This window comes from Jatropha curcas, chromosome 8 (assembly GCF_041381405.1).
Source record: "Jatropha curcas cultivar XTBG-Jc1 chromosome 8, XTBG_Jcur_1.0, whole genome shotgun sequence".
In the NCBI taxonomy this organism is placed as follows: domain Eukaryota; kingdom Viridiplantae; phylum Streptophyta; class Magnoliopsida; order Malpighiales; family Euphorbiaceae; genus Jatropha; species Jatropha curcas.
The window spans coordinates 9,217,050-9,244,054 of record NC_143158.1 but is presented as its reverse complement, the minus strand read 5'-3'; the positions used below and the strand labels follow the sequence as shown (position 1 = coordinate 9,244,054).

Genomic DNA, 27,005 nt, shown 5'->3' with positions numbered 1-27,005 from the left:
GTTATGAAAATTGTAAACCAAATTCAATTGTTGGGAGAAGAGTTAGAAGAGAAGAGAATTGTGGAGAAAGTTACGGTGACTCTCCTTTAAAAATTTGAAGCCAAGATTTCTTTTCTTGAAGATACTTGGGACATGTCACAAATATCAGTGAATGTGCTTTCAAATGCTCTACAAGCTCTAGAATAAAGAAAAGCTTATAGGGAAGAAGAAACCATTGGAGAGAAGGCTCTTGTTGTGACTCATAAAACAAAAATGCAAGAAGGAGGTTCAAGAGGCCAGCAAACTGACAGAAAACCAAAAATGAAGAAGAATTTCAGAAAAAATTGGAGGAAGGACAGATTTTCACCTTGTCCATATTGCAAAAAAAACAAACCACACTGAGAAATACCGCTGGTTCAGACCTGGAGCTCAATGTAAGGTTTGTAAGCAATTTGTCGCATCGAGAAAGTTTGCTCTACAAACTAGAATCAACAAACACAAGCCCGTCATGCACAAGTCACCGAAAATTCTGAAAAGTATGAAGAACAACTATTTACTGTAAATGAAATTGAAAAATGTGGTGTCTCAATTGAAGCTAAAGAAGCATGGCTTGTTGATAGTTGCTACACTAACCACATGACACCAAACTTGGTGAATTTCGATAGCTTGGATACAAACTATTCTTCAAAAGTCAGACTTGGAGATGGTAGGCTTGTTGATGTCAAAGGCAAAGGAGATGAGATTGTACAAACTCCTTCAGGTACAAAGCGTGTTTCCAATGTTCTTTACGTGTCGGAACTAAATCAAAGCTTATTTTCAGTGGGTCAATTGCTGGATAAGAATTATAGTTTGCTATTTAAAGATAAAACTTGTGAAATAAGTGATCCTTCTGGCTCAAAGTTATTTGCTGTCAAAATGAAACGAAGAAGCTTTCCTCTAAATTTAAGAAGATTCGAAGAAGAATCTTGCTTGAGTCATAAAGAAGAATTTGATTTGTGGCATAAGAGACTTGGTCACACTAATCTCAATTCATTAAAATTGCTACAATCCAAGAAGTTAGTTGCTAATTTGCCATCTGTAGTTGAAAACAACAATGAATCCAAAGCCTACAGAATTTTGAATCCTGTTACTAAACAGGTGTATGTCTGCAAGAGTGTGAAATTCGATGAGAAAGGTGAATGGAATTGGAGTAAAATGGAACCGAAAAATTCTAAATCAGTTCTTGAACAAGATCATTTTCAGCAAGAGCAAGAACTTCCAGTTGACAATGAAGATGAATCAAATGAAGATGATTATGCAATTAAAGGAACAAGATCCCTAGAAGAAATTTACAATAGATGTAATGTTTTCTCACTTGAACCAACTCAAGTGGATGAAGCCTTAAAATTGTCTGAGTGGAGAGCTGCCATGGAGGAGGAGTTGAAGATGATTATGAATTTTCATCAAGAGAATCCAACTAAAATACTTTGTGACAACAAATCAGTTGTTACTATGGTTAAGAATCCAATCTTCCATAGAAAAACCAAGCATACAAAAATCAAGTACCATGCAATGCATGAAGCTGAAAAGGAAAATAAAATTCAGATTGTTCATTGCAGTTCTGAAGACCAAACAACAGATATTTTCACCAAGGCATTGCAAAAACCAAGATTTGAATTTCTTAGGAATAGACTTGGTGTTTGTCTCAACTCTTGCATCAAGGAGGAATGTTAAAGTTACAGCTACAGCTCCATTGAAGCTAAAATTGATGCAAGTGTTGTTGACAGTTTTTGGAGAAATTTTGTTAAAGTCATTTAGATTTTTTTGTACTTTGTTGAAGTCAAGAAATAGTTGAACTACCTTGCTTTTAGGTAGGTTTGATGAATAACCTTCCTTGACTTATAGAAGTTTGGTGAACAAACTTCCTTGACTTATGGAAGGTTGGTGAACAAATTTTAAAATAGCTTTAGTATAAATGTCTTCATTATGCTATAATGGAAATAATGAGATGTGAATATTTATTTCTCCACACTTACAAAATCTGCAGATTTTTCCTTCTCTACAGAATTTTCCTTTTCTTCCTTAATTTTCTGCTCTTCTAAACCAACACAACTTAATTAGATATGGTGTCATTGATAAGGTTGTGTTTTGATAACTCTTGCATTAACTGTGTTTCTAATTTTGTTTTCCCCAAGTTTGAAAAAAGTTTTAGCAGCAAAACTTATATTAACTATAGGTTTTTTTCAAGGATCATTTTAGGAGTTTAGAGTTGTAAAGTAGCTATATATAGTTTTTAAAGTAAATGATTTCTATTATATTAAACATAGAATTTCCTTGAATGAACTGATATTTTGTTCTGAAATATGTTTAAGTGGAATCAGTTTATTAATTTCTGTAGTTCTACAAGCAAAAGCATGACATAGTCAAAAGAAACCAAGTAATTACTACTTTAAATGAAGATATGCTATAAAAAGAAAAATTTGACAATAGTGACTGACAACTTGGGTTGCTCCACGCATGTAACTTCTAAGGCATATCGATATCCCAAAATGCTATTTGCAAAGGAAGCCACAGTTTGAGAGTGCCAAGAAAAAATTACCTTATTTCTGTACTCCCACAGAAAAAATCATCTTGATCCCAGAAACTAGCCTTACTTTTATTTTCTGTTTTGTTTTAGCTGTTTGCCATTAAAATCTTTACTCTTATAATATCAACTTTTCAGCTTTTGGATCTTTGCTACCGAAGGAATAAGTTGTCCTTAAACTCTCCATTACAGCCTTTCTTTCAAATCTTCTCCCAAATCTCATGCAACAGAAACCTCAGATCTCTCTCATCTAAAGCAAAACCCAGACTGTTATAACCAGCAACAGCCTCAACTCGGTTTTCTTCCTCCTCAAGGGATAAACTCTTTTCATTTTTTGTTTCTTTGTTTGGATCAAATAAACATTATTTCTGCAAATTTTTGGGTTTGGTTTTGTTTTGTTTGATGGGATCGACTTAATTAGATATTGTGTTTTCATTTTTTGTTCTTTGTTTGGATCAAATAAACATTAATTCTGCAAATTTTTGGGTTTGGTTTCGTTTTGTTTGATGGGATCAACTTAATTAGATATAGTGTTATTGATAAGGTTTTGTGTTTAGAATTTTATTAAATGAAGAGTTTGACAAGCTCGTTGAATTTTGCATATGTAGATAAAGAAGGAGACAAACAAGTTCATTATCCGTTTTCAGGTTCTTCTTGCAATCACTATTTCCTTTTTAATTGTTTGACATGCTTACGGTTGATATATATTATTTATATTTACTCTTTTTATTTTTCATGTGGGTTTCTGAAATTTGATTTACACACATATCTAGGGTGTAATTTTATTGGGTAATTCAATTTGTTGTAGTTTGATGTGAGTTATGGAATTATTATATTCGATACTTTTCACTTGATATAAAATCATAATATTTTGTTTAGATCTAAAACCTAAACCCAAATCTAACCTAATCACTTATCATTTCAATTTTTTAATAGCCTTCTTCTTTTTAGAAAAAAAAAAACCTTCTTAAAACTTTCCCTTCCTAAATAGTTGTAAACTTTGAATTTTTTTTCTTCAAATTGTATTACTTGAAAAGAGCATGAACTCGAACCATTTAAGAGCTAGAGCATGCACATGGGAACCTATATGCACAAGATTATTTCTGAAATTTAAGGTTACAAATTTGCTATTGTATGGAATAGTTATTTCATATTTAAATATATGAACCAAAGTTAGAAATAGTTACTGAATACTTCATAGGATGCCAGTCAGGCGACCACAAGTATAGAAATCTGTAAAATGAGAGTTTGCTCAATAGGATTTCTATTATAGCTTTAAAAGACGTTATCACATTGAAATGGAAAGAAAAAAAAAAAGCCTATTTTAGGCAGGCTATGATGGGTATAACAATTATTTATCACTATGGACCAACTATTGTTTTAATAAAGCTTGTTTGAAATTAGCTTTTTTTTTTTTTTTTAATAAGCCTATGCACAGTGGTGTGAGATAATTTATCTTGGGGCGACATTTCTTTGTGACGTATGAAGATTCACATTCACATTTTCATAGTAGTATGAGATAATGTTTCTTAATTATTATTTATAGTCCAAGTTATAAATTAAGCTCTTAGCTATTAAAAATATAACTTAATAGATGAATGTAAAAGTTAAAAATTATTACTAAATTATTTATAAAATTTAGGTGTCTCTTTATGCATTTGGCCTTATAGTAATAGTTTATGGCTGTTTATTTTATCTTAAAAAAGAATAATTGGAAGGTAAAATATTGCTAATATTAAAAATTCAAATAAATATTTTATTGGAAGTTAGATCGTCTTGTCATAATCTGACTGGGTGTAATCTTGCTTAACACCCTCATTCATCTAGTTTTTGTTCCAAATGCATTCTTATATAAAATTTTTCCTCGCATAACATAAAATAAGCTGCAATTTATATAGTTTATGTGGTTTTTATTTAAGCTGATTTTTATGTGATTTCTTTCAAATAGTATGAAATTGAAACATTTGGTGCTCGTATGGAGTTTATTGGTTATAATTACAGCACGAGCTAAAGACTTTAATGCACTAGAATTAGAAAAATGGGGGAATCCAATTATTTCGATTGGTATCACTGTAGGTCTTTTTATAGGGTTATCTTTAGTATAACTTTTAACTTTTACATTCATTTATTAAGTTATATTTTTAATAGCTAAGAGCTTAATTTATAACTTGGACTATAAATAATAATTAAGAAACATTATCTCACACTACTATGAAAATGTGAATATGAATCTTCATACGTCACAAAGAAATGTCACCCCAAGAAAAATTATCTCACACCACTGTGCATAGGCTTATTAAAAAAAAAAAAAACTAAAAAGCTAATTTCAGACAAGCTTTATTAAAATAATAGTTGGTCCATAGTGATAAATAATTGTTATACCCATCATAGCCTACCTAAAATAGGCTCTTTTTTTTTTCTTTCCATTTCAATGTGATAAAGTCTTTCAAAGCTATAATAGAAATCCTATTGAGCAAACACTCATTTTACAGATTTCTATACTTGTGGTCGCCTGACTGGCATCATGTGAAGTATTGAGTAACTATTTCTAACTTTGGTTCATATATTTAAATGTGAAATAACTATTCCATACAATAGCAAATTTGCAACCTTAAATTTCAAAAATAATCTTGTGCATATAGGTTCCCATGTGCATGCTCTAGCTCTTAAATGGTTCGAGTTCATGCTCTTTTCAAGTAATTCAATTGGAAGAAAAAAAAATCAAAGTTTACAACTATTAAGGAAGGGAACGTTTTAAGAAGGTTTTTTTTTATTATTTTCTAAAAAGAAGAAGGCTATTAAAAAATTGAAATGATAAGTGATTAGGTTAGATTTGGAATTAGGTTTAGATTTAAACAAAATACTATGATTTTATATCAAGTGAAAAGTATCGAATATATTAATTCCATAACTCACATCAAACTACAACAAATTGAATTACCCAATAAAATTACACCCTATATATGTGTGTAAATCAAATTTCAGAAACCCACATGAAAAATAAAGAGTAAATATAAATAATACATATCAACCGTATGCATGTCAAACAATTAAAAATGAAATAGTGATTGCAAGAAGAACCTGAAAACGGATAATGAACTTGTTTGTCTCCTTCTTTATCTACATATGCAAAATTCAACGAGCTTGTTAAACTCTTCATTTAATAAAATTCTAAACACAAAACCTTATCAATACCACTATATCTAACTAAGTTGATCCCATGAAACAAAACGAAACCAAACCCAAAAATTTGCAAAATTAATGTTTATTTGATCCAAACAAAGAACAAAAAATGAAAACACCATATCTAATTAAGTTGATCCCATCAATCAAAACAAAACCAAACCCAAAAATTTGCAGAAATAATGTTTATTTGATCCAAACAAAGAAACAAAAAATGAAAAGAGTTTGTACCTTGAGGAGGAAGAAAAACGAGTTGAGGCTGTTGCTGGTTATAACAGTCTGAGTTTTACTTCAGATGAGAGAGATCTGAGGTTTCTGTTGCATGAGATTTGGGAGAAGATTTGAAAGAAAGGCTGTAATGGAGAGTTTAAGGACAACTTATTCCTTCGGTAGCAAAGATCCAAAAGCTGAAAAGTTGATATTATAAGAGTAAAGATATTATAAGAGTAAATGTTTATTTAAAGTAGTAATTACTTGGTTTCTTTTGACTGTGTCATGCTTTTGCTCGCAGAACTACAGAAATTAATAAACTGATTCCACTTAAACATATTTTAGAACAAAATATCAGTTCATTCAAGGAAATTCTATGTTTAATATAATACAAATCATTTACTTAAAAAACTATATATAGCTACAATACAACTCTAAACTCCTAAAATGATCCCTGAGGAAAACCTATAGTTAATATAAGTTTTTTTGCTAAAACTGTTTTCAAACTTGGGGAAAACAAAATTAGAAACACAGTTAATGCAATAGTTATCAAAACCCTAAGAGCTAAGCATAGGTATAGAGAAATAGAGAGAACATCATATTGTGGATTTTATGTTGTTCAGATTCAAATGAGTTTAACTAATAATTCAATGTGCTGAAAATTTTCTTTTTAAACCATGATTTTAAAATATTAATAGTTTTTAATATGTAGTTTTGTATTTTGAATTAGAATATTAGTTTTTATATCTCCTAAAAATTGGATAAAAATTAAATTAATAAAAAGGCAAAGGTTTAAGAAGGTTATTTTTATTTTCTCAAAAGGAAAGAAACTATTAAAAAATTGAAATGGTAGTGGCAATCAGATGGTGATTTGGTTGGATAGAAAATAAAATAAAAAAGATAAGATTTGATTTGAACGTCAGTAATTCAGTATTGTAATTAAATAGATAGATGATGACAAAAATTAAAATTGACAATTATTAACCTTAACCAATAATCACAAAGTCAACTCTTTTTAATATCTAAAATAAGCATAAAACATTTATGTTGGATAAAGAAGAACTTACTATTAGTGTATATACTTGGAGAATCATACTTATTTAAGAAGAACTTACTATTAGTGTATACACTTACTATTAGTGTATACACTTACTATTAGTGTATATATTCTTGCTAATTTTGTGGTTAACATACTTATTTAAGAATTTACTTTTGTACTATTCTTACTTTTGTATTATTTAGATGAAAGAATAAAAATAATTAAACAGAATAATTTTTCACATTTATATTAGTATTTTCTTATATTTTTAATTTTATGTATATAATAAAATTTAAATTCAAGTTTTTAATTCATTTCGAATGTAAATTTTCTACTAAATTAAATTTAGATAACAGAATATTGGAGTTGAAATTATAAAGTGATGTTTGGATAATATTATAATTTAGAATTACATGAGAAATTATAATTTAAAATTGCAACTTATTTTGGGATGATTTTGTGAAATATAAAATTTCCATTTATGGAGCATTGAGTTTTACAGTATACTTACTTTGTTTCTATGGTATTGGTCACTTCATTAGGAATTGTATCTTGTCATTATATGACAAATCCAAATTTCATTGATGCAAAACTAAACTTTATAACAATAGTTGCCATTATCACTTATTTGCATTTTATTCAATTTTATTGCTTTAGCAAATATTACGTTGCTTTAGCGGATGTGATAATTGTCATCACATCTCGAAGGCAAGCAAACATAAAATATGATACTTAATCAGTAAGGTAGCACAAACACCAAAGTGGGAGGATGCAAATCTTTACAATTCTTAGCATAGCTCCACCTGTAAATTGACCACTATCTTAGCGGGATTTTGTATATAATTTCTTTACTATCAAATTGCTTTTGTTGCTCTCTCAATGATCATGCCAGTTCATCTTCCCCTCCTATTTCTAGAGCTTTTTAAAGAAAGATGTGTCCTCCAGTAAATTTGAATGTTTGACAGATTTAGGAGTATGCAACAGATCATGTCACATTTTACCTTGTTTAGGATTTATAACTCAGAGGAGTAGTGGAAGGACCTGCTTTCTTTTTTTAAGGAATATCCTTTTATGGTCACATTTACTCTAAAGCCTTCCAAGGGTTTAAGAAAAGAAGAACTTTGGTTTCTATGAAATCTTGTATCTAAGAGAAATAGCAGGGAAAATTGTCTTATTTAGGAGTCAAACCCCCATGTTCAACTACTACTTAAAACCTCCAAATAGTTTGATGAAGCTAAAACTCCAGTTCCTTTGGAGCACCATCACTATCTCCTCTATTTCTCTTGAAATTTCCACTCTAGAATTGTTCAATTTTCTAAATGAACCAAACAATCATGACTTCTTCCTTTGGACTTTTTTAGAATAGTTTCGACCACTCATTAGTGGAGGATTAAACAACATGAGATCATTGAAAGGGAGAAGTTGTGAATAGATCCTGAACGCGCTTAAGCTATTATCTTAATATTCATTTTTCATAGACCGTAGCCATGGTCTACGCAATAAGGTTGAGGTAATTGAATGAATAGTAAGCTAAGGATTTTGTCTACAGACTTGATGAGATTGTTCCTTCGAGATGAATTTTGCAGACTTACTGGGTTTGATAACATAGTATTTATGGCCCCAAGCACCTTGATTGTGTCATCAAGATCTCCAGTTTTTCTTATTCCATCTAGAGGCAAAGGAGCAGTTAACCCATCTTTAAAACCTTCATTGTCAAGCTAGGCCAGTGCAATGACCCCAACACTGTCTCAAGAACTTTGAAATCACTTAATGTTAGTAATAGCTAAATAGTATCTAGACGTCTAACGTAGAGTCTAATATAGATGTTGATGAAACGTGATTAGGAAGTAAGCAAATAGTGTATGGGTATGGCAAGATATAGAGAACTTAAGTAATATAATGAGGAGTTTGCACAAATATTGCCTCCTCAATCTATGTAATATTAAATTGAGTGGCACTATAAATTGATCTTATATGTATAACATAACATTAGAAATCTTGATTGTCCTCTCGAGCTCATTAGAGGAATCTTTGGTAGAAAAGAAACACGATAGTTTGTGATAGAAGTAAACTCAGAATACCTCACCTCCTTCCTTTGCTCAGTCTATATTATTCGCTCTTAAGCTATCTTTTTTGTATTTGAAGTATCTCTTATGATCTTGAAATCACCTATGTGTCCATTCCTACTCTTCCTTACTAAATTTTAATTCGAGGATGAATTATTTTAAGAGGGGGAGACTGAAATAACTCACAATTTTATTTTCAAAACTTTCGAATTTCAATTAAATCAAAAATCTAAATTTTCGATTGTATGAGCATCAAATACCAAACAATTTTAATCTAAATCCAAATTCGCAGATTGGACTCAACCCAAAAACGTGTAATCAAACTATCTAGTCGAGAATCTTCTAAATTTTTCAAGAATTAGAATTATTAAACTAATTATTAAAATATATATATGACTATTATTTAGATTAATTATCCTAAACTCAATTATCACTATCATACTATATTGTTATATTATTATTACAATTATTAAACACAACAATATTATTATTATTAAGTACACTGTAGAATGATCTAGAACTTAACCATGATTTAAACCGTTTAAATCATTGAAAAACTAGTGTTCAAACTAGTTAAATCGAATCAAATTTTAGGTAAATATATTTATATTTTTTAAACCAAACCCTTAAATTAAAATTAAACCCGTTGAAAAATCCATAAACCAATTGGAAATCAATAAATCAATTAAGGAAACCAAGTAAACCTCAGGAATCGGATGAAACCATACCAGATTTGAACCCAAACCGACAATTAACCAATTAGAAAGCCCTAGAACATGGGATTACCCATTTTCTCCTAACCCAAATTCTCCCCTGCCTGCTAGTGCCGACCTCAGCCCCCTCACTTATCCTCTTTCATTTCCCGGCCACCGGAGCTCAAGCTTCGCCGACAAAAGCTCCTTCTCATCGCTGTCGTTCCTTCTGTCACCCTCCTTCTTCAGTTCTGGTCGGTTTATAGCGTGGCAGCAAGGGAAAAGCTTTTTCCGATCGGACAGTCACCTTCGATTTTCTTTTTTCGTTTTTTCGGCCACTCCTGCTCAACTGGTCGTCCCCAACTCTGTTCTCATGGCACCGGCGCTCAGTCTCTCTCTCTCTCTCTGTCCCCCCTTCTGTTTCGGCTAGCGCAGCAATGGTGAGCTGCGATTATGGCTCACGATTGGGACAGTCCCGCTATCCGTTTCCGTTTCATTCTTCGAGGAGGCCAGCTAAAGGCCGGCCGGTTACACCCTTCCATCGTCCCTAGTAGCTTCACCGGCCACCATCCTCATCAGTTTCGGCCGAGTTACCGCCTACAGTAACGGATTTTTGAACATCGGAGCTATTTCCGGAAAACTGATCCAGTGCCTCCATAAATCGACACTGGATTTGCGCTATTCATGGAATTCCGAGGCTGGGATGTAAAAATCGCTCAGTTTCAATGAGGCATGACTACCCGGTCACCGCGCACGGCGGACGGCGGCGGAGGTTCAGTGACCGGCCGGTGAGACTCCGGCGAGGCCTTGAGAGGCAGGATTTCTTCCTTCTTGTGACGATCGCGATCCTGCAATCCAATTTTTATCGGTGAGTCCTGGGCTTCGATCTTGCATTTTTACTATTATGTTCAAATGGATTTATCCAGTTAAATTAACTAAACTATAAGTAGTGTAGTTTAATCTAGCCAAATTAAATGATACAGACTGCCATATTAATTAGTTGAACTTTAATGAATACATTTTACTAATGTGTAAGTGAATATTATGATTACAGACTATGGGTATGATCGATAAGTAATATATATATGTACATATATGTATAAGTGTAAGTGTAAATATACAAATATACATATATATAATTTTATGTGCATAATTTTGATGTAACTGCAATTAACAAATGACAAAGGTGAGATTGTTTGATGTTGAAACGATAGAGGATGGGCTTATTGAGTTATTTCGCCCGACGAATGGGTTGTGTAAATTGATTAGATAATATTGAATGTTGCTATTATTTAAGCATATAGATAACTCTATTTTTAGGGGATATGTTGCCAGATTTTCGGTATTACAAACCTAAATGATGAGATTAACTAGCCTTATTTTCGGTGACTAGAATTTATGGGAATTGCTTAGCAAAAGACTTGTAATGAACTTAAATTAACATATGTAACACATATGATATTAGGATAAGTGATTTAGGATTAGGAAAGTCAAAATAAGGGACATGATAATCTTGAATATACATGTTAAACAATTAGGAAGAGATAGGTACAATACTAAAAAAAAAAAAATTTAAAATTCTAAAGATAATAGTTGGACTTTATTAATGATAAAGTTTATTGTAATTCTTTCTTTAGATATGATTGCGGGTCACAAAGAACCAAGTGTCAGATGGCAGAATGCCGGAAAAAAGAATATAACCTCTTGATAAGCTATAAAGCTGTGAGTAGTGTTGGATACCTTACTGCCATTGCATATGCATACATGGATAAATTTTATGCATTTGCACATGATAGATAAATGCCATCTAGGTATAAATGCATTAGTTATGAAACTGATATTTGTGTTACGTTACTTGTTGTTAATATACTCTGATTAATTTGTTGTGGCTTGCTAAATACGTGTGCCTTGATTGTGTAGAATTGGAATGAAGTGGTTCACCATTGAATTATCCAAATAAAAATACTATTATCAAACCCATATACTATATTTAATTGTTTTATACTAAAAAAGTTAAATGTTACTATATCTTATACAAATAACACATTTAAGATGAAAGCCATCTACTGCAATGATATGCCTTGACAAAAAATGAAATACGTTGAACCACTTATATTCAACAGTACAACAACTTAAAAACACTTTCTTCAATTAATACATTAAAATCATCTATTAATCTTTAAAATAAAAAATCTAATTTTAGTGGACGAATCAATGCAACATTGGTGATTATACATTATTTAAAATTTTAAAAAAAAAAAAATCTAATGGCTTACCTTGATTGCTGCAATCCCCTAAATGCATTGAACCAATCTTTAAATTTTTCCTCAATTTAATTTCGTATAAACTTGCAATTAGCCGCTGGTTAAAGTCGGTTAACCTAGAGTTGTAGTTGGAAAGTTTATCATATTTTCTCTCTCAAAATCTAGCAAAGAGATGTTGTATTTCTCAAAGCCATAGCCACTTTCTTTCAAGTCATAAAATTAGCTTTCAATTGCTTTAATTTTGGTTTGCTTTCCATGTGCGTTGACCTAGTGAAGAATTGGGTAAGTGATAATAAAATACTAAGTTCATGAGTTTTTTGATTCAAAAGTTCATTTGTGAGTTTTTTATATATTTGCAAAAAGTCCAGGGTGCAACTTGAACCTTTTTCCTAAAATTAATAGGAACAATAATAATAAAATTAATAGCAACAAAACTTTCTTAATTACATAATAATACTGATCATAAAAAACAGCAACAATTTAGATACATAAAATTTTTGAGTGCATTTTTATTTTTTCGGTATTTTTAATGGATAATAATGATAATAAAGATAATTAATTCCAAAATAAATCAAATTTAGTGATTTTTGAATATATATATATATATATATATATATATATATATATAGAGTAAACATTTTTTTCCTAGAGAGTGTCAGGTGGATTGCTAAAATTTCGTAGTTCCTTGCAGGATTTCAAGGATTCGAAATATAATACAAGACATAATAATCAATCATATAAGAAATAATAATCATTTGACTAAATAAATGAGTAAATAAATAATTAGCACAATAAAAATTTCTCCATTAAAAGAAATTCATTTCAATATATATACACACACACACACACACACACACACACACACACATAGGTATACATATATAATGGTACATATGCTCACATTTAGGAAGAGTTTCTACATCTTGCTCTTCCTTTGATGGGTCCAGGCAAATATAACAAATCTACTTGATTTCCCTCTCTGTGAGGGATGAATAGGATATCTTTCAAGAACTTATATGGGTACAAACTCTAGATCAGGTTGGATAGGTGAGTTGCCATTTGGTTGGATAGGAGGGTTGTTACCTTTTATAGTTAAATAATGCCTAATCAAAAAACATAACACAAATAAATCTTTCGCTATTAAAAATTCTACAGTAGTTGGATTCACCGAACCTTCTGATTTTGTTGCAGTAAGAAATTCCTGAGTTTGTGCACCAACTATGACTAATGAACTTCATGCGATCATCAATGTTTTAACTTCATACTGTTTGGAAAAAAAATCATATGAAAAACAGTTTAAACGAAAACCAAATGAACTATATGAATTTCAGCTTATTCTATGTTATGCAAGGAAAAGTTTTACGTATGAATGAATTTGGAAAAAAAAAAAAAAAAACAAGATGAATATTTTGTGTAATGTCAAATTCATCAATAATATATATGTGTGGGAAGAGTTTTTACATCTTCCCCTTCTGTGTAATCTTCTAAGTTGATGGATCAATTTGTATAGTTTTTCTCGTTGTGAAAGGGATGAATGGAAAATTATTCAAAAACGGATACTAAGTGTACAAGCTCAATATCATTTTGTTGCGTAAAAAATTGTTAATTAAATAATTTCTGATAAAAATATACAATATTACTGAGATAAACACTACATAGATACTAGCAATAGTTTTGGTGAAGATACTTATAGAAGTTGTTCTTTTTGTACTCCTATCACTAGTAATAAACTCCATATGATCACTATGCGTATGCAACCCATACTGTGGGGAAAAAAATCAAATGAATAGCAGCTTAAATACAAACTAAATAAATTAGATTAATATCAACTTTTCTATGCAACAATATATATATATGGATACAAAAATATAAAGGTTCAATAGAATTATGATAATAAATTATAGTGGTTAATTATTGCAATGGTATAATAATTGAATTCTAATTTAATAAATAAAATATTATAGTTGTTTTTTTTGATATATATTAAAATAATACATAGTTATAAAAAGATTGTGTTTAGTTGTGAAAAAGAATAAAAATTTAGTTCTAAGCTAAATTGAAAATATGTAATTTTTTTTGAAGAAAAAAAAAAATTTATTATTGGAACTAAGTGTGACTCCCATGTAATTATAGACAATATAATTGTTGTATAAATTTTCTAATTGACATACTAGTTTTTATAAAACATTATGGAACCATTTTAAAGTAAAATAATTGTACTAAATAATGCATAAGATAAAGGGAAAATTACTATTTAATCTCTAATATTTGACCAAATTAATGATTTCGTTTATGTATTTTGGTAAAATTATTATGATGTCCTTGAGGTATGGTTCTATCTGACTATATAGTCATTTCGTCTAAAAAGTTGGATTCTTTCCGTTAATTTTACATAAAAAGACTAAAATTCTTTTATGCAATGTTTTATGCATGAATGAATAAGTAGCATGAATGGCTAAAATTCTGTCTAAAAATTTGCATTTTTTCCATTAAAATTCTTTGGTCCAACTGTTTCACGAGGAAAAGTTTTATGCATGAATGAATTTGGAAAAAAATCAAGATGAATATTTGACGAAATGCCAAATTCATCAATGATATATATTCCTTTTATGTACACCTCACATAGAATGTTATGTTGTCATTTATTATAAATCCAAAATTTTACTAGTGAAAAAATTATTAAATTTACAGATTATCAAGTTGCGGCTATATATATATATATATATATATATATATATATAGCTGAAACAAAGAGAAGGTCTAAAGCGTAGCTTTGTTATCTATATTTATATAAATATAAATATATTTGCCTCTGTCTCTCTATATATCTATACGTTTCTTTTTTTCATCTATAGTTGCAGCTTATAACTAAAAATTTTGTTCTCCTGCATTTTTTTTCACTAATAAATTGATTTCCCTTTCTACAGAGATCAGAATCATTGTCCACTCTCGAGGGTTACGCTCTTGAGGATTACAGTGGTTATGGAGCTGAACAAGGTGAAAAAGTACGTTGAAATCTTGAGAACTAGCTGCTTTATAAACCTTCAGGTGTTTGATAATTTCTAGATTGGAAGTCCAACTACAACCAAGCATTCTTATAGAGGCAGAAAAAACAACATAGCACATGCTGCAATTGCTTCAACATTTTATGGAGACCTTGGCATTCAGGAAGATGATATATTTGTCTTTGATGGTGCAAAATGTGACATATCCTGCCTGCAGGTTCGTTTTTTTTGTTTTGGAAGTTTTTGCTTTGTTTGGTTTCATATTTTGTTTGATTTGGTTAACTTTCTTGATTAATTTTATGACAGATTCTTTTTGGATCTAATGTCACAATGGCGGTGCAAGATCCATCATACCCATACCCGGTAATTTATGTTTTTCCATTAGAGGTATAATTGTCAAATTTGTGATATATCTTCTTTTTCATCTCCTTTTCTGTTTGTTCCTCCTTCCATGTCATGTTCAATTGAACATTGTACAATTTGCCTTAAGTCTTATAATTTATCTGTTTTAATAGTACAATTTGCCTTTTGTAATGTGGATGAAAACTGCCTACATGCAATTTTTGTTTTTTACATAATGCTTCTCAGGAGCAATATCCAGAACTTAGAAGCCAATTATTTAGAAAGGAATATCCAGAAGGTCAATAACTATACCGTGTTGTATATATTTATCTATCCAAAACACGGTATGAGTTATTTAAGTAACTCTTCCACTAAAGGTATTTTTTTGATCTCCTTCATACTAATTCAAATTGTAGGTTTCAGATATTTAAGTAACAACATATAAATACTGCATGCGAAGCGCAGATTCGCGACTAATATAGGATATAGTCCATTTTATAAATGTGAAATAGCATGAGAATTTCCATAGCTAAATTAAGCTTAGCCTATTAATTAGAGTAGGTGGTTATGAGCAAAATCATCGCAGCGCAATATTAGTTGTAAATATTTGGCTTTTTTAATTAAATTATATTATCATGTTATTATGTAGACTTAGTTTTCAAAATCAGACTATGTTAGATAATTAAGTAAATTATACTATCAATTTGATTCTCCTTGCTTTTATGCACAATTAGCAAAAGAATGTTTTTGTTTTTCATTTTATCATAAATTTAAATTTGCAAACTCTACCGTTATCTATTTATTCAATATTATTGTCTTTGTTCTCTTAATTTTATTACTTTCTACCTGACGAATTAAAAAAATGATTGAACTATCTCAATTCTAGAAAAAATAAAGACAATTAACCAAAGGGAAATTTATTATTTAGTCACTCGGGTTTTACAAAATTAATCAACTAATCCAAGGTTTTGTCAAAATATCTAGCTAGTCCTTCAGATTTAACTCCGTCTAATTAAAAGGTCTTTCCGTCCGAAAAGTTGGTTTTTTTCCGTTAATTATATACTAAAAGACTAAAACACCCCTCCCTAGCTGACGTGGACCATAAGGGAAAATTATTATCTAATCCCTCAGGTTTTACATAATTATCTAACTAATCTTAAGTTTTGCGCAAATATCTAACTAGTCCCTCAGGTTTAACTCTGTCTAATTGAAAGGCCCTTCCGTCCGAAAAGTTAGTTTTTTTCCGTCAATTGAAGACTAAAAGACTAAAACACCTCTCCCTAGCTGACGTGGACCAGTATGAAGCGACCTTTTAATTACTTAAGTTTCCGAAAAGTAAATACCTCTTCAAAAAAGTAAATACTTCATTTTTCTTTTTACCCCAAATTATCATCATAGTTTCTTTTTTAGAAAAAAAGTAATAAACATAATTTTCTATTTTATTCATATTTAATATGCAAATTTTATCAAGAAACATTACTATTATCATTGATAAAATCTAAAAAAAAAAAAACAAAGTATTCCATCTATTCATAAATACTTTTAAAGTTTTTATGGTAATTAAGTAAGTAAATTTATTCTTATAAATTATAACAAAATATTAATTAATTTTATTACGTAATCTTAAGTAAGAGAGGAGATGTTATATGATTTTGGAAAATTATAAAAATAATTATTAAATTTAATATAAATAAGGATAAAATTGAAAAAAAAAATTACTCATTAATATTCTAAAAAAAAAAGATATTTGAGAAAGAAAACACCGGCTCTAAAATAATAGTTATTTATAGATAAAAAAAAGTAATTATTATTGCCACCTATATTATTATAATTTCATAACTTTGAATATGAATATTAATATTTAATGCAAGGTTATCTGTGCAAAAGATAAACTAGGTATATCATTATGGCATGAAAAGAACAAAAGGGAAACAAACTAGGTATATCATTATCGCTTCATACTGGTCCACGTCAGCTAGGGAGGGGTGTTTTAGTCTTTTAGTCTTCAATTAACGGAAAAAAACTAACTTTTAGGACGGAAGGACCTTTCAATTAGACGAAGTTAAACCTGAGGGACTAGTTAGATATTTGCGCAAAACTTGGGATTAGTTAGATAATTATGTAAAACTTGAGGGACTAGATAATAATTTTTCCTTATGGTCAACGTCAGCTAGGGAGGGATGTTTTAGTCTTTTAGTCTATAATTAACGGAAAAAAACCAACTTTTCGGTCGGAAGGACCTTTTAGTTAGACGAAGTTAAACCTGAGGGACTAGCTAGATATTTTGGCAAAATCTTAGATTAGTTGGTTAATTTTGTAAAACCTGAGGGACTAAATAATAAATTACCCTTAACCAAATTACTTTTTACTTAGATTCTTTGTAATTAAAATTGATAAAGTGTAGTGGAGATATATGGACCAGAGTAAAGTTGAAATAAAATACTTAATAGTATTTTAATTTTCTAAAAGTGTCGTAACAAAAAGAAAAACGTCAAAATGTATCAAAATGACGGAAAATATATGTATTATTTCATTCATTAAAGATATAAAAGCAAAATATCACTAGAGATATTAATGCTTGTATTAGTTTTAAATTAATGATATTGCCTTTAAATTTATAGATATAATGTTAAATATACATATGGATATAAAAATTTATATAGATATAGATGAAAAGGAAATTTTTAAAACTGGAAAATAAAATTTAAAAATATTAATGAATTACCTATTTTTTTGAAAATATTAATGATATCATCAATTTCCTTAATTATTAAAAGTTATAATGTTTCAATTTCTTCGAGCCTGATAGGTTGGAGCTCGTCTCATTCTAGTTTCCATTTATTAAATATTATTACCCTTTTAGAAGAATTGAACATTATTATTAATTAGCAAATTAAGAAATAGCTAGCAAAACGTGTCTCCCTGCCAAATTATCTATTCTACATTCATATAAAATCATTACCTTTTATGTCCGTCAACACATAAACATAGCATCTAGTTCCTTAGAATTCATGGCTTTAAAGGTTGCACTAGTAATTTTGTTTTTATGGTATTCATCACCAACGTGTATAGGAAGAACGTTATCGACAGAAGAGGACTTAAAATTAGAGAAGGAGCTTAAACGTCTTACTAAGCTAGGAGTGGAACCCATTCTCATCAGAATTTTTTTTTTTTTTTTTTTTGTAATCAATTTATTTCTTAATATTTGGTCTTATTAATATATTTTGATACATGCAGACAACATATGATTGTGTGGACTTTTATAAACAACCTACTTTTGATCATCCTTTACTCAAGAATCACTCTTATCATTTTCAGTTTTTTTTTCTCTTTCCCTTTCTTTTGAATCAGTTTCTTTTCTTTAATCTAAATTATATATATAGTAATATTTTAGGATTTCTTTAATCTAACTTACATCAGCTTTAAGACCTAAAAACATACGGCTAAATGGCAAAAGTTGTCCAACTGGTACGGTTCCAATCAAGAGAGTTACTAAAGATGATCTCATTAAAGCAAAATTAGCTGCAGAAATATATGCTTCATGTAAGTTTATCAATGTCCACATATTTGCATTATTACCCTCTTAACATTGCATAAACTCAATAAGAATTTGCAGAAATCTGACTAATCTAGTAATTAATACATAAAACAGGTCGTTTGTCAAATGGAAAGTACTATGAAGCTGGAATGTTTACTAGCTTGTACAATCCAAAATTGTTCGATAATAAAACTCAGTACAGTTCAAAAATTAAATTCCAAAATGGCCCTGAGGGTCTTATGTTTGGGTGGATGTAAGTTAACTATATTCTATTCTTCATTTTCTCTTATGCAGTTGCATTTAAACAATCATCAACAACTTATTGTGATGTTATGTTATTGTTAGGCCAATCGTGCAGTGTATCGAGATACTGGTACTCACCTTTTTATATACACAAATATAAGGGTCATGTTTTTCATGTCTTATAACTTTAAATTATCTTAATTCTAATATTTTTTTGAACAAAAAAAAGGGACTAGTCCAGATTTAAGACACCCCATAGGGCGCACCAACTCCAGAGCATTGATGGGAGACACTGCTCTCTTCCTATAGGATCGTAAGGCTACGGTCTTCAGAAATACCAATTGTTAATGAACGTCATCAAACCGTGACCGCTCCAAGAGTAGGGATATATAGAGATATCCCAGGTACATATTATGATGCTTATGACTCCGGATGTCTTAGAAAGGATTACAAACATGTGATGTGGTTTGGTGGTCGAGGGACCTATAAAGGAAAATGACATAGACAATATCATTATTAAGCTTAGAAATAATTTTTATATTAATTGCAACTTTCTACGGCTACAACTTAAAATTAATCTCCAATAATTATTGTAGCATTATCAAATAAATAAAAGCGTAAATTTAATCATCTTCCTTCAAAGTTATAATGGAATGGTTAAATTTAGATACATCACTTGTCATCATGTTATATATATACACTGAGCTATAGCCCTCGTGTCTTTATATATATTTTATCATGTCAATAATTTCTTGTCAAGATGAATAGCAAGTATAAATTAAATTAATCTACAAGATTTTACAGCTAGAGGACTACAGCTTTTAGCTGAAGAGGCTTTTAATTTTGAGCACAGGGTAGTCTGCAGTTTTGCTTAGTCAAGCAAGAGAGAGATCTGATGATAATTCCTGACAAAAACTGCAAAATAAACCAAGTTTACTGCCTGAATTGTAAGTGATAAAAAAAAAAAAAAAATCGACTCATAAAATTTGATGAACTAGTTGAAGTTTCAAAAGTAAATATTATTAACAGAATTGCCAAGTATTATTAACAGCATTAATCCAGCCACCAAACGCGAGTGTATCAATTTTCTTAATTATTAAAAATTACAATGTTTCAATTTCTTCAAGCCTTTACACCCTAAGTTGCAATTTATTAATCGGCAAAAACTTATCCAAATTTCCCCTAAAAAAAAGCTTATCCAAATTACATTAATGCAAAAATCAAATTTATCCACAATGATTACCATTCTCGTTTCCATTTATTAAATATTATGACCCTTTTAGAAAAATTGAACATTATTATTAATTAGCAAATTAAGAAATAGCTAACAAAACGTGTCTCCCTGCCAAAAATTATCTATTCTACATTCATATAAAATCATTACCTTTTATGTCTGTCAACACATAAACACAGCATCTAGTTCCTTAGAATTCATGGCTTTAAAGGTTGCACTAGTAATTTTGTTTTTTATGGTATTCATCATGGTACTCATCACCAACATGTGTTCTATAATTAGTTTTTTTGTTTAATATTTGGATTAGTGCTTAAAACTATTTTCATTATTTCAAGAAACTAGAGTTTTGAATCTTTTTCATGGAAAAGAAGAAAGAGAGAATGAGAAATAAAAGATGGGAAATTTCGCAAAGGTTCACAAATTCACAATTTTAAAACATGAAACTGAAATCAATATGACAAAGTGAATAAAAAGTTTATCGTTATATGAGAATTTTCATTGATTCTGTGATGCAAAACACAGCCATGCAACCTAAATTAAGGTGATAAAAAGAGCGTCTCACTCTAATTGTAATCAAAATATTTGCCAATGTTAGTCACGACAAAATATAGGATAAGGAAATGATCAGCGGGAGACAAAGGATGCTTCATGGATTGAGTAAGAAATCCTTTGTAGATTTAAACAATTTCCCAGTTTTCCTTTCTAGGCATAATTAACGAGATCAAATCTACTTTGATTATGCATATATCTTGATCAGATTACCTAAACGTCAAAAAACTAAGAAACTTTCTACATGCTAGCTTGTATCTTGAAATGCCACAAGTAATTTTGGAACGGATGGAGTAATTATCTCATACTATTACTCATATGATTCTCATTCCTTTTATGCACAACTGAAAAAGGAATTGAATCTTGTCATTATATGACAAAATCCAAATTCCATTGATGCAAAATTAAACTTTATAACAATAGTTGGCATTATCACTTATTTGCATTTATTCAATTCTATTGCTTTAGCTTTAGCAAATATTATGTTCGGATCTTCTTTTTTTCCTACCAAAAATGAACCTATTCTACATCTATATATATATAAATCATTATCATTCATCTTCATCAGCAAATAACATAAACCATCTAGTTTCTTATAATTATGGCTCTGAAGGTTGCTCTAATAATTTTGTTTTTGTGGTGTCTATCACAAAAATGGAACGCAGTCATAGCCAGAAGACTATCAGCAGAAGAGGATTTAGAATTGGAGGAGCAGCTTAAACATCTTACTAAGCCAGCAGTGGAAACCATTCTCGTCAGAAATTAACCCTTTTTTATAATTGATTTATCTCATAATGTTCTGTCTTATTGATATTTTCATACATGCAGACAACATATGGAGATACATATGATTGTGTGGATTTCTACAAACAACCTGCTTTTGATCATCCTTTACTCAAGAATCACTCCTATCATTTTCAGGTTTTTTTTTTTTTTTTCCTTTTAAATCTTCTTCATTCTTTAATTTAAATTAAATATTCAGTAACATTTTAGGATTGAAACATTGCAGATGAAACCTACTTCCTATCCAACAAGAAGGAGGCAAAGCAATTCTTCGTCAGTCTTGAAACCTAAATTAGACATATGGCAAAACGGTAAAGGTTGTCCAACTGGTACAGTTCCAATCAAGAGAGTTACTAAAGACGATCTCATCAGAGCCAAATTAGCTGCAGAACTATATGCTTCCAATTTGAATCCTCAAAATGCTGATAAACCTGGTGTTCATGTAAGGTTACGTACACATATTTGCATTGTTACCAAATCAGAATTTGCTGAAATCTGATTAGTCTAGTAATTAATCCATCAAACAGTTTGCAGGTGGTCGTTTGTCAAATGGGAAGTACTATGGAGCTGGAATGAGTAGTAGCTTGTATAATCCGAAATTGGTTGATATTAAATCCCAGTACAGTTCAAGTCAAATTAAAATCCAAAATGGTCCTGATAGTCTTATATTTGGGTGGACCGTAAGTTAACCAGATTCCATTTCTTTTTCTAAATATAAATTTCATTTTATCTTGTTCAACTAGTTTTAAACTATCACCATCAATTTATTATAATATTATATTAATTTCAGGTCAATCCTATAGTGTATAGAGATACTCGTACTCGCCTATTTTTATACACAAATGTAAGCCTTATGTGTTTTATGTCTTATAACTTTAAATTATCTTAATTCTAATTATTCCGTATTAACAACTATTTTTGTATTATTTTGTCTCATAATAGGCTGGAAACAGTCACTGCTTCAATACTTTTTGCAGTGGATTTATACTTAATAGACCAGACATACCTCTTGATTTTGCTTTCCCTAGACTATCTGCAATAGGTGGACCAACAGTTGGCGAACACTTCTTTGTTTACAAAGTAAGCTATTGTCTTGAACTTCAATCTTACATTTTCAAAGTATTTTAGCCTAACATTACACAATTTTTTTTCTATTATGTATAGGATGCAGCTAATGGAGATTGGATTTTTCAAATTGAATTCGGATCAGAGTTCAGTACCCAAGTTGGATGGTGGCCGCAAAAAATTTTCACAGGATTGGCAAATTCAGCTACATACATAGAATGGGGTGGAGAAGTATATAGTCCTCCAAATATTCCGAGTCCTCAAATGGGCTCTGGTAATATTCCAGGTGAGCATATGAACTCACTATATAATTCATTTTGTGCAGAAATGGTAATTGTTGATGAACATCATCAAACTGTCAACGCTCCAAAAGTTGAGACATATACAGATACTCCGATTATATATTATCGAGCTTATGACTCGGGATACGCTAGATCGGATTTCAAACATGTAATGTGGTTTGGTGGTCCAGGAGGTTATAAGGGAAATTGATCTCCAATAATAATTGTAGTATTATTAAATAAATAAATAAATATTAAATTTAATGAAGTCTTACTTAAAAATTGTAATGGAAATTGCTTGCCATGTTAATTTCACATATTTCAATAGCCATTGTTGGCATTAAAAAACATTGGAGAATTAAAAATAGATGACCTTATAATTAAAAATATTTAAGAGTATTATACATTGAATTTAGTTAGCTAATTCATAACATTTGTATAGTCTTCACGACACTCTGGACATCTAGTAGCTGCCACACCCCTTCTTCCGTGATCTCTTATACAGTGTGAATGGTACACATGCTGACACACTGGAAGTGTTTCTACATCTTGCCCTTCCTCTAATGGGTACAGGCAAATTGAACAATCTATTTGGTCTCCTTCTTCGTGAAAGGGATGAGTAGGATATCTTTCAAATACATTTACTTGCACAAGTTCTATGTTAGGTTGGATAATGGGGTTGTTACCATGGTTAGTGAAACAATGCCTAATCAAAAAATATGATATAACTAAAGATAACCCTATAAAAAGACCTACGGTAATGCCAATCCAAATAATTGGATTCCCCCGTTGTTTTGATTCTAGTGCGTTAAAGTCTTTAGCTCGTGCTGTAATTATAACTAATAAACTCCATGCGAGCACCAAATATTTCAGTTTCATACTGTTTGAAAGAAATCACATAAAAATTAGCTTAAATAAAAATCACAAACTATATAAATTGCAGCTTATTTTATGTTATGCGAGGAAAAATTTTATATAAGAATACATTTGGAACAAAAACTAGATGAATGAGGGTGTTAAGCAAGATTACACCTAGCTAGATTATGACAAGACAATCAGCTTCTAATAAAATATTTATTTGAATTTTTAATATTAGCAATATTCTACCTTCCAATTATTCTTTTTTAAGATAAAATAAACAGCCATAAACTATTACTATAAGGCCAAATGCATAAAGAGACACCTAAATTTTATAAATAATTTAGTAATAATCTTTAACTTTTACATTGATGTATTAAGTTATATTTTTAATAGCTAAGAGCTTAATTTATAACTTGGACTATAAATAATAATTAAGAAACATTATCTCACACTACTATGAAAATGTGAATATGAATCTTCATATCTCACGGAGAAATGTCGCCTCACAAAAAATTATCTCACTCTACTGTGAAATGGGCTTATTTTTTTAAAAAAAAAATTAAAAAAAAAAAGCTCATTTTAGACAAGCTTTATTAAAAACAGTAGTTGGTCCATAGTAATAAATAATTATTATACCTATCATAGCCCGCCTAAAATGGGCTTCTTTTTTCTTTTTCTTTTTTTTTTTTTCCTTTCCATTTCAAGTGTAATAAAGTCTTTCAAAGCTATAATAGAAATCCTATTGAGCAAATACTCATTTTACAGATTTCTATACTTGTGCATCCTATGAAGTATTGAGTAACTATTTCTAGCTTTGGTTCATATATTTAAATGTGAAATATGATAGCAAATTTGTAACCTTAAATTTTAGAAATAATCTTGTGCATATAGAGTTCCTATGTGCATGCTCTAGCTCTTCAAGGATTTTAGCAACTGAGATTTGGGGCAATCCTGTGGTTGGAGTTCATGCTCTTTTCAACTAAGTCAATTGGAAGGAAAAAAAAAAAATCAAGTTTACAACTATTTAGAAAGGGAAAGTTTTAAGAAGGTTATTTTTATTTTTTAAAAAGAAAGGAAGGCTGTTAAAAAAATTGAAATGATAAATGATCAGGTTAGATTTGGGTTTGGGTTTTAGGTTTTAAACAAAATACTATGATTTTATATAATAATTCCATAACTCACATCAAACTACAACAATTTGAATTACCCAATAAAATTACACCTTATATATGTGTGTAAATCAAATTTCAGAAACCCACATAAAAAATAAAAAGAGTAAATATAAATTATAGTTTGTCTCCTTCTTTATCTACATGAAAAAGATTCAAAACTCTAGTTTCTCGAAATAATGAAGTTTCCGGGTTGAAAATAGTTTTAAGCACTAATCCAAATATTAAACATAAAAACTAACTATATAACACATTCTGACAGTAAATACACTCGTGGTTGGTGGCTGCATTAATGCGTGCCTATTTCTTGGCAATTCTGTTAATAATATTTACTTTTGAAACTTCAACGAGTTCATCAAATTTTATGAGTTGATTTTCTTTTATCACTTCCAATTCAGACTGTAAACTTGATTTATTTAGCATTTTTTGTCAGGAATTATCATCAGATCTCTCTCTTGCTTGACTAAGCAAAACTGCAGACTACCATTCAGCTAAAAGCCTCTTCAGCTAAAAGCTGTATTCCTCTAGCTGTAAAATCTATTCATCTTGACAAGAAATATGACATGATAAAATATATATACAGACACAAGGGCTATAGCTCAGTGTATATATATAACAGATGACAAGCGATGTATCTAAATTTAACCATTCCATTATAACTTTGATCCAAACAAAGAAACAAAAAATGAAAACCCATCAAACAAAACAAAACCACCCAAAAATTTGCAGAAATAATGTTTATTTGATCCAAACAAATAAACAAAAAATGAAAAGAGTTTGTACCTTGAGTTGAGGCTGTTGCTGTCTGGGTTTTGCTTCAGATGAATGAGAGAGATCTGAGGTTTCTGAGATTTCTGAGAAGATTTAAAAGGAAGCTGTAATGGGGAGTTTAAGGACAACGTTATAAGAGTAAAACTAAACAGCTAAAACTAGGAGTAAAGTTGATATTATAAGAGTAAAGATTTTAATAGCAAACAGCTAAAACTAAACAGAAAATAGAAGCAAGGCTAGTTTCTGGGATCAAGATGATTTTTTTTGTGGGAGTACAGAAATAAGGTATTTTTTTTCTGGCACTCTCAAACTGTGGCTTCCCTTGCAAATAACATTCTGGGATATCGATATGCCTTTGAAGTTACAGGCGTGGAGTATCCCAAGTTATCAGTCACTGTTATCAAATTTTTCTTTTTATAGGATTTCTTTTATTGCATGTCTTCATTTAAAGTAGTAATTACTTGGTTTCCTTTGACTGTGTCATGCTTTTGCTTGCAGAACTACAGAAATTAATAAACTGATTCCACTTAAACATATTTCAGAACAAAAAATCAGTTCATTCAAGGAAGTTCTATGTTTAATATAATAGAAACCATTTGCTTAAAAAACTATATATAGCTACATTACAACTCTAAACTCCTAAAATGATCCCTGAGAAAAACCTATAATTAATATAAGTTTTGCTGCTACAACTTTTTTCAAACTTGGGGAACAAAATTAGAAACACAGTTAATGCAAGAATGATCAAAACCCTAAGAGCTAAGCATAGGTATAGAGAAACAAAGATAACATTATACTGTGGATTTTATGTTGTTCAGATTCAAATGTGTTTAACAAATAATTCAATGTGCTGAAAATTTTCTTTTTAAAATATTAATAGTTTTTAATACGTAGTTTTATATTTTGAATTAGAACATTAGTTTTTATATCTCCTAAAAATTGGATGAAAATTAAATTAATAAAAAGGCAAAGGTTTAAGAAGGTTATTTTTATTTTCTCAAAAGGAAAGAAGACTATTAAAAAATTGAAATGGTAATGGCAATCAGACGGTGATTTGGTTAGAAAGAAAATAAAATAAAGAAAGACAAGATTTGATTTGAACGTGAGTAATTCAGTATTGTAATTAAATAGATAGATGGTGACAAAAATTAAAATTGACAATTATTAA

General features: G+C 29.9%; 2 protein-coding genes and 1 long non-coding RNA gene across 4 annotated transcripts; 2 read left to right on the top strand and 1 right to left on the bottom strand.

Annotated features, from left to right (window-relative positions):
• The first annotated feature begins 9,793 nt into the window (after positions 1-9,793).
• Positions 9,794-15,547, top strand: LOC119370167 (uncharacterized). Of its 2 annotated transcripts, XM_089724607.1 has the most exons (4): positions 9,794-10,600; positions 11,370-11,454; positions 14,924-15,218; positions 15,308-15,547. In XM_089724607.1, the coding sequence occupies exons 1-3, from the start codon at positions 10,458-10,460 to the stop codon at positions 15,008-15,010; spliced, it is 315 nt and encodes a 104-aa protein (XP_089580733.1). In that variant the 5' UTR covers positions 9,794-10,457; the 3' UTR covers positions 15,011-15,218; positions 15,308-15,547. The 2 variants fall into 2 exon arrangements, 1 of the variants encoding a protein (XP_089580733.1); XR_005177743.2 differs by lacking the exon at positions 11,370-11,454 and having other exon boundaries at positions 9,798-10,600; positions 15,308-15,521.
• Positions 15,548-21,508: 5,961 nt separating this feature from the next.
• Positions 21,509-23,247, top strand: LOC105645346 (hypothetical protein). The gene is made up of 7 exons (XM_089724979.1): positions 21,509-21,661; positions 21,736-21,828; positions 21,917-22,132; positions 22,218-22,370; positions 22,481-22,534; positions 22,633-22,770; positions 22,855-23,247. The coding sequence occupies exons 1-7, from the start codon at positions 21,509-21,511 to the stop codon at positions 23,245-23,247; spliced, it is 1,200 nt and encodes a 399-aa protein (XP_089581105.1).
• A 147-nt stretch (positions 23,248-23,394) lies between these two features.
• LOC119370143 (uncharacterized) lies at positions 23,395-26,178 on the bottom strand. Its single transcript, XR_005177716.2, has 2 exons — positions 25,850-26,178; positions 23,395-23,916 (listed from the first exon to the last, which is right to left on the bottom strand). It is a non-coding gene; the product is annotated as an uncharacterized LOC119370143 (long non-coding RNA).
• Positions 26,179-27,005: the final 827 nt, after the last annotated feature.

What these genes read in the sequence shown, in the direction of transcription:
- LOC105645346 (XM_089724979.1), top strand. Translation starts at nt 21,509, where the DNA reads ATGGCTCTGAAGGTTGCTCTAATAATTTTGTTTTTGTGGTGTCTATCA. An exon ending in CAGCAGTGGAAACCATTCTC is followed by an intron (nt 21,662 to 21,735) that starts GTCAGAAATTAA and finishes TCATACATGCAG; the next exon opens with ACAACATATGGAGATACATA. An exon ending in GTCTTATATTTGGGTGGACC is followed by an intron (nt 22,371 to 22,480) that starts GTAAGTTAACCA and finishes TATTAATTTCAG; the next exon opens with GTCAATCCTATAGTGTATAG.
- LOC119370167 (XM_089724607.1), top strand. Translation starts at nt 10,458, where the DNA reads ATGAGGCATGACTACCCGGTCACCGCGCACGGCGGACGGCGGCGGAGG. An exon ending in CTGCAATCCAATTTTTATCG is followed by an intron (nt 10,601 to 11,369) that starts GTGAGTCCTGGG and finishes TTCTTTCTTTAG; the next exon opens with ATATGATTGCGGGTCACAAA. An exon ending in TCTTGATAAGCTATAAAGCT is followed by an intron (nt 11,455 to 14,923) that starts GTGAGTAGTGTT and finishes CCCTTTCTACAG; the next exon opens with AGATCAGAATCATTGTCCAC.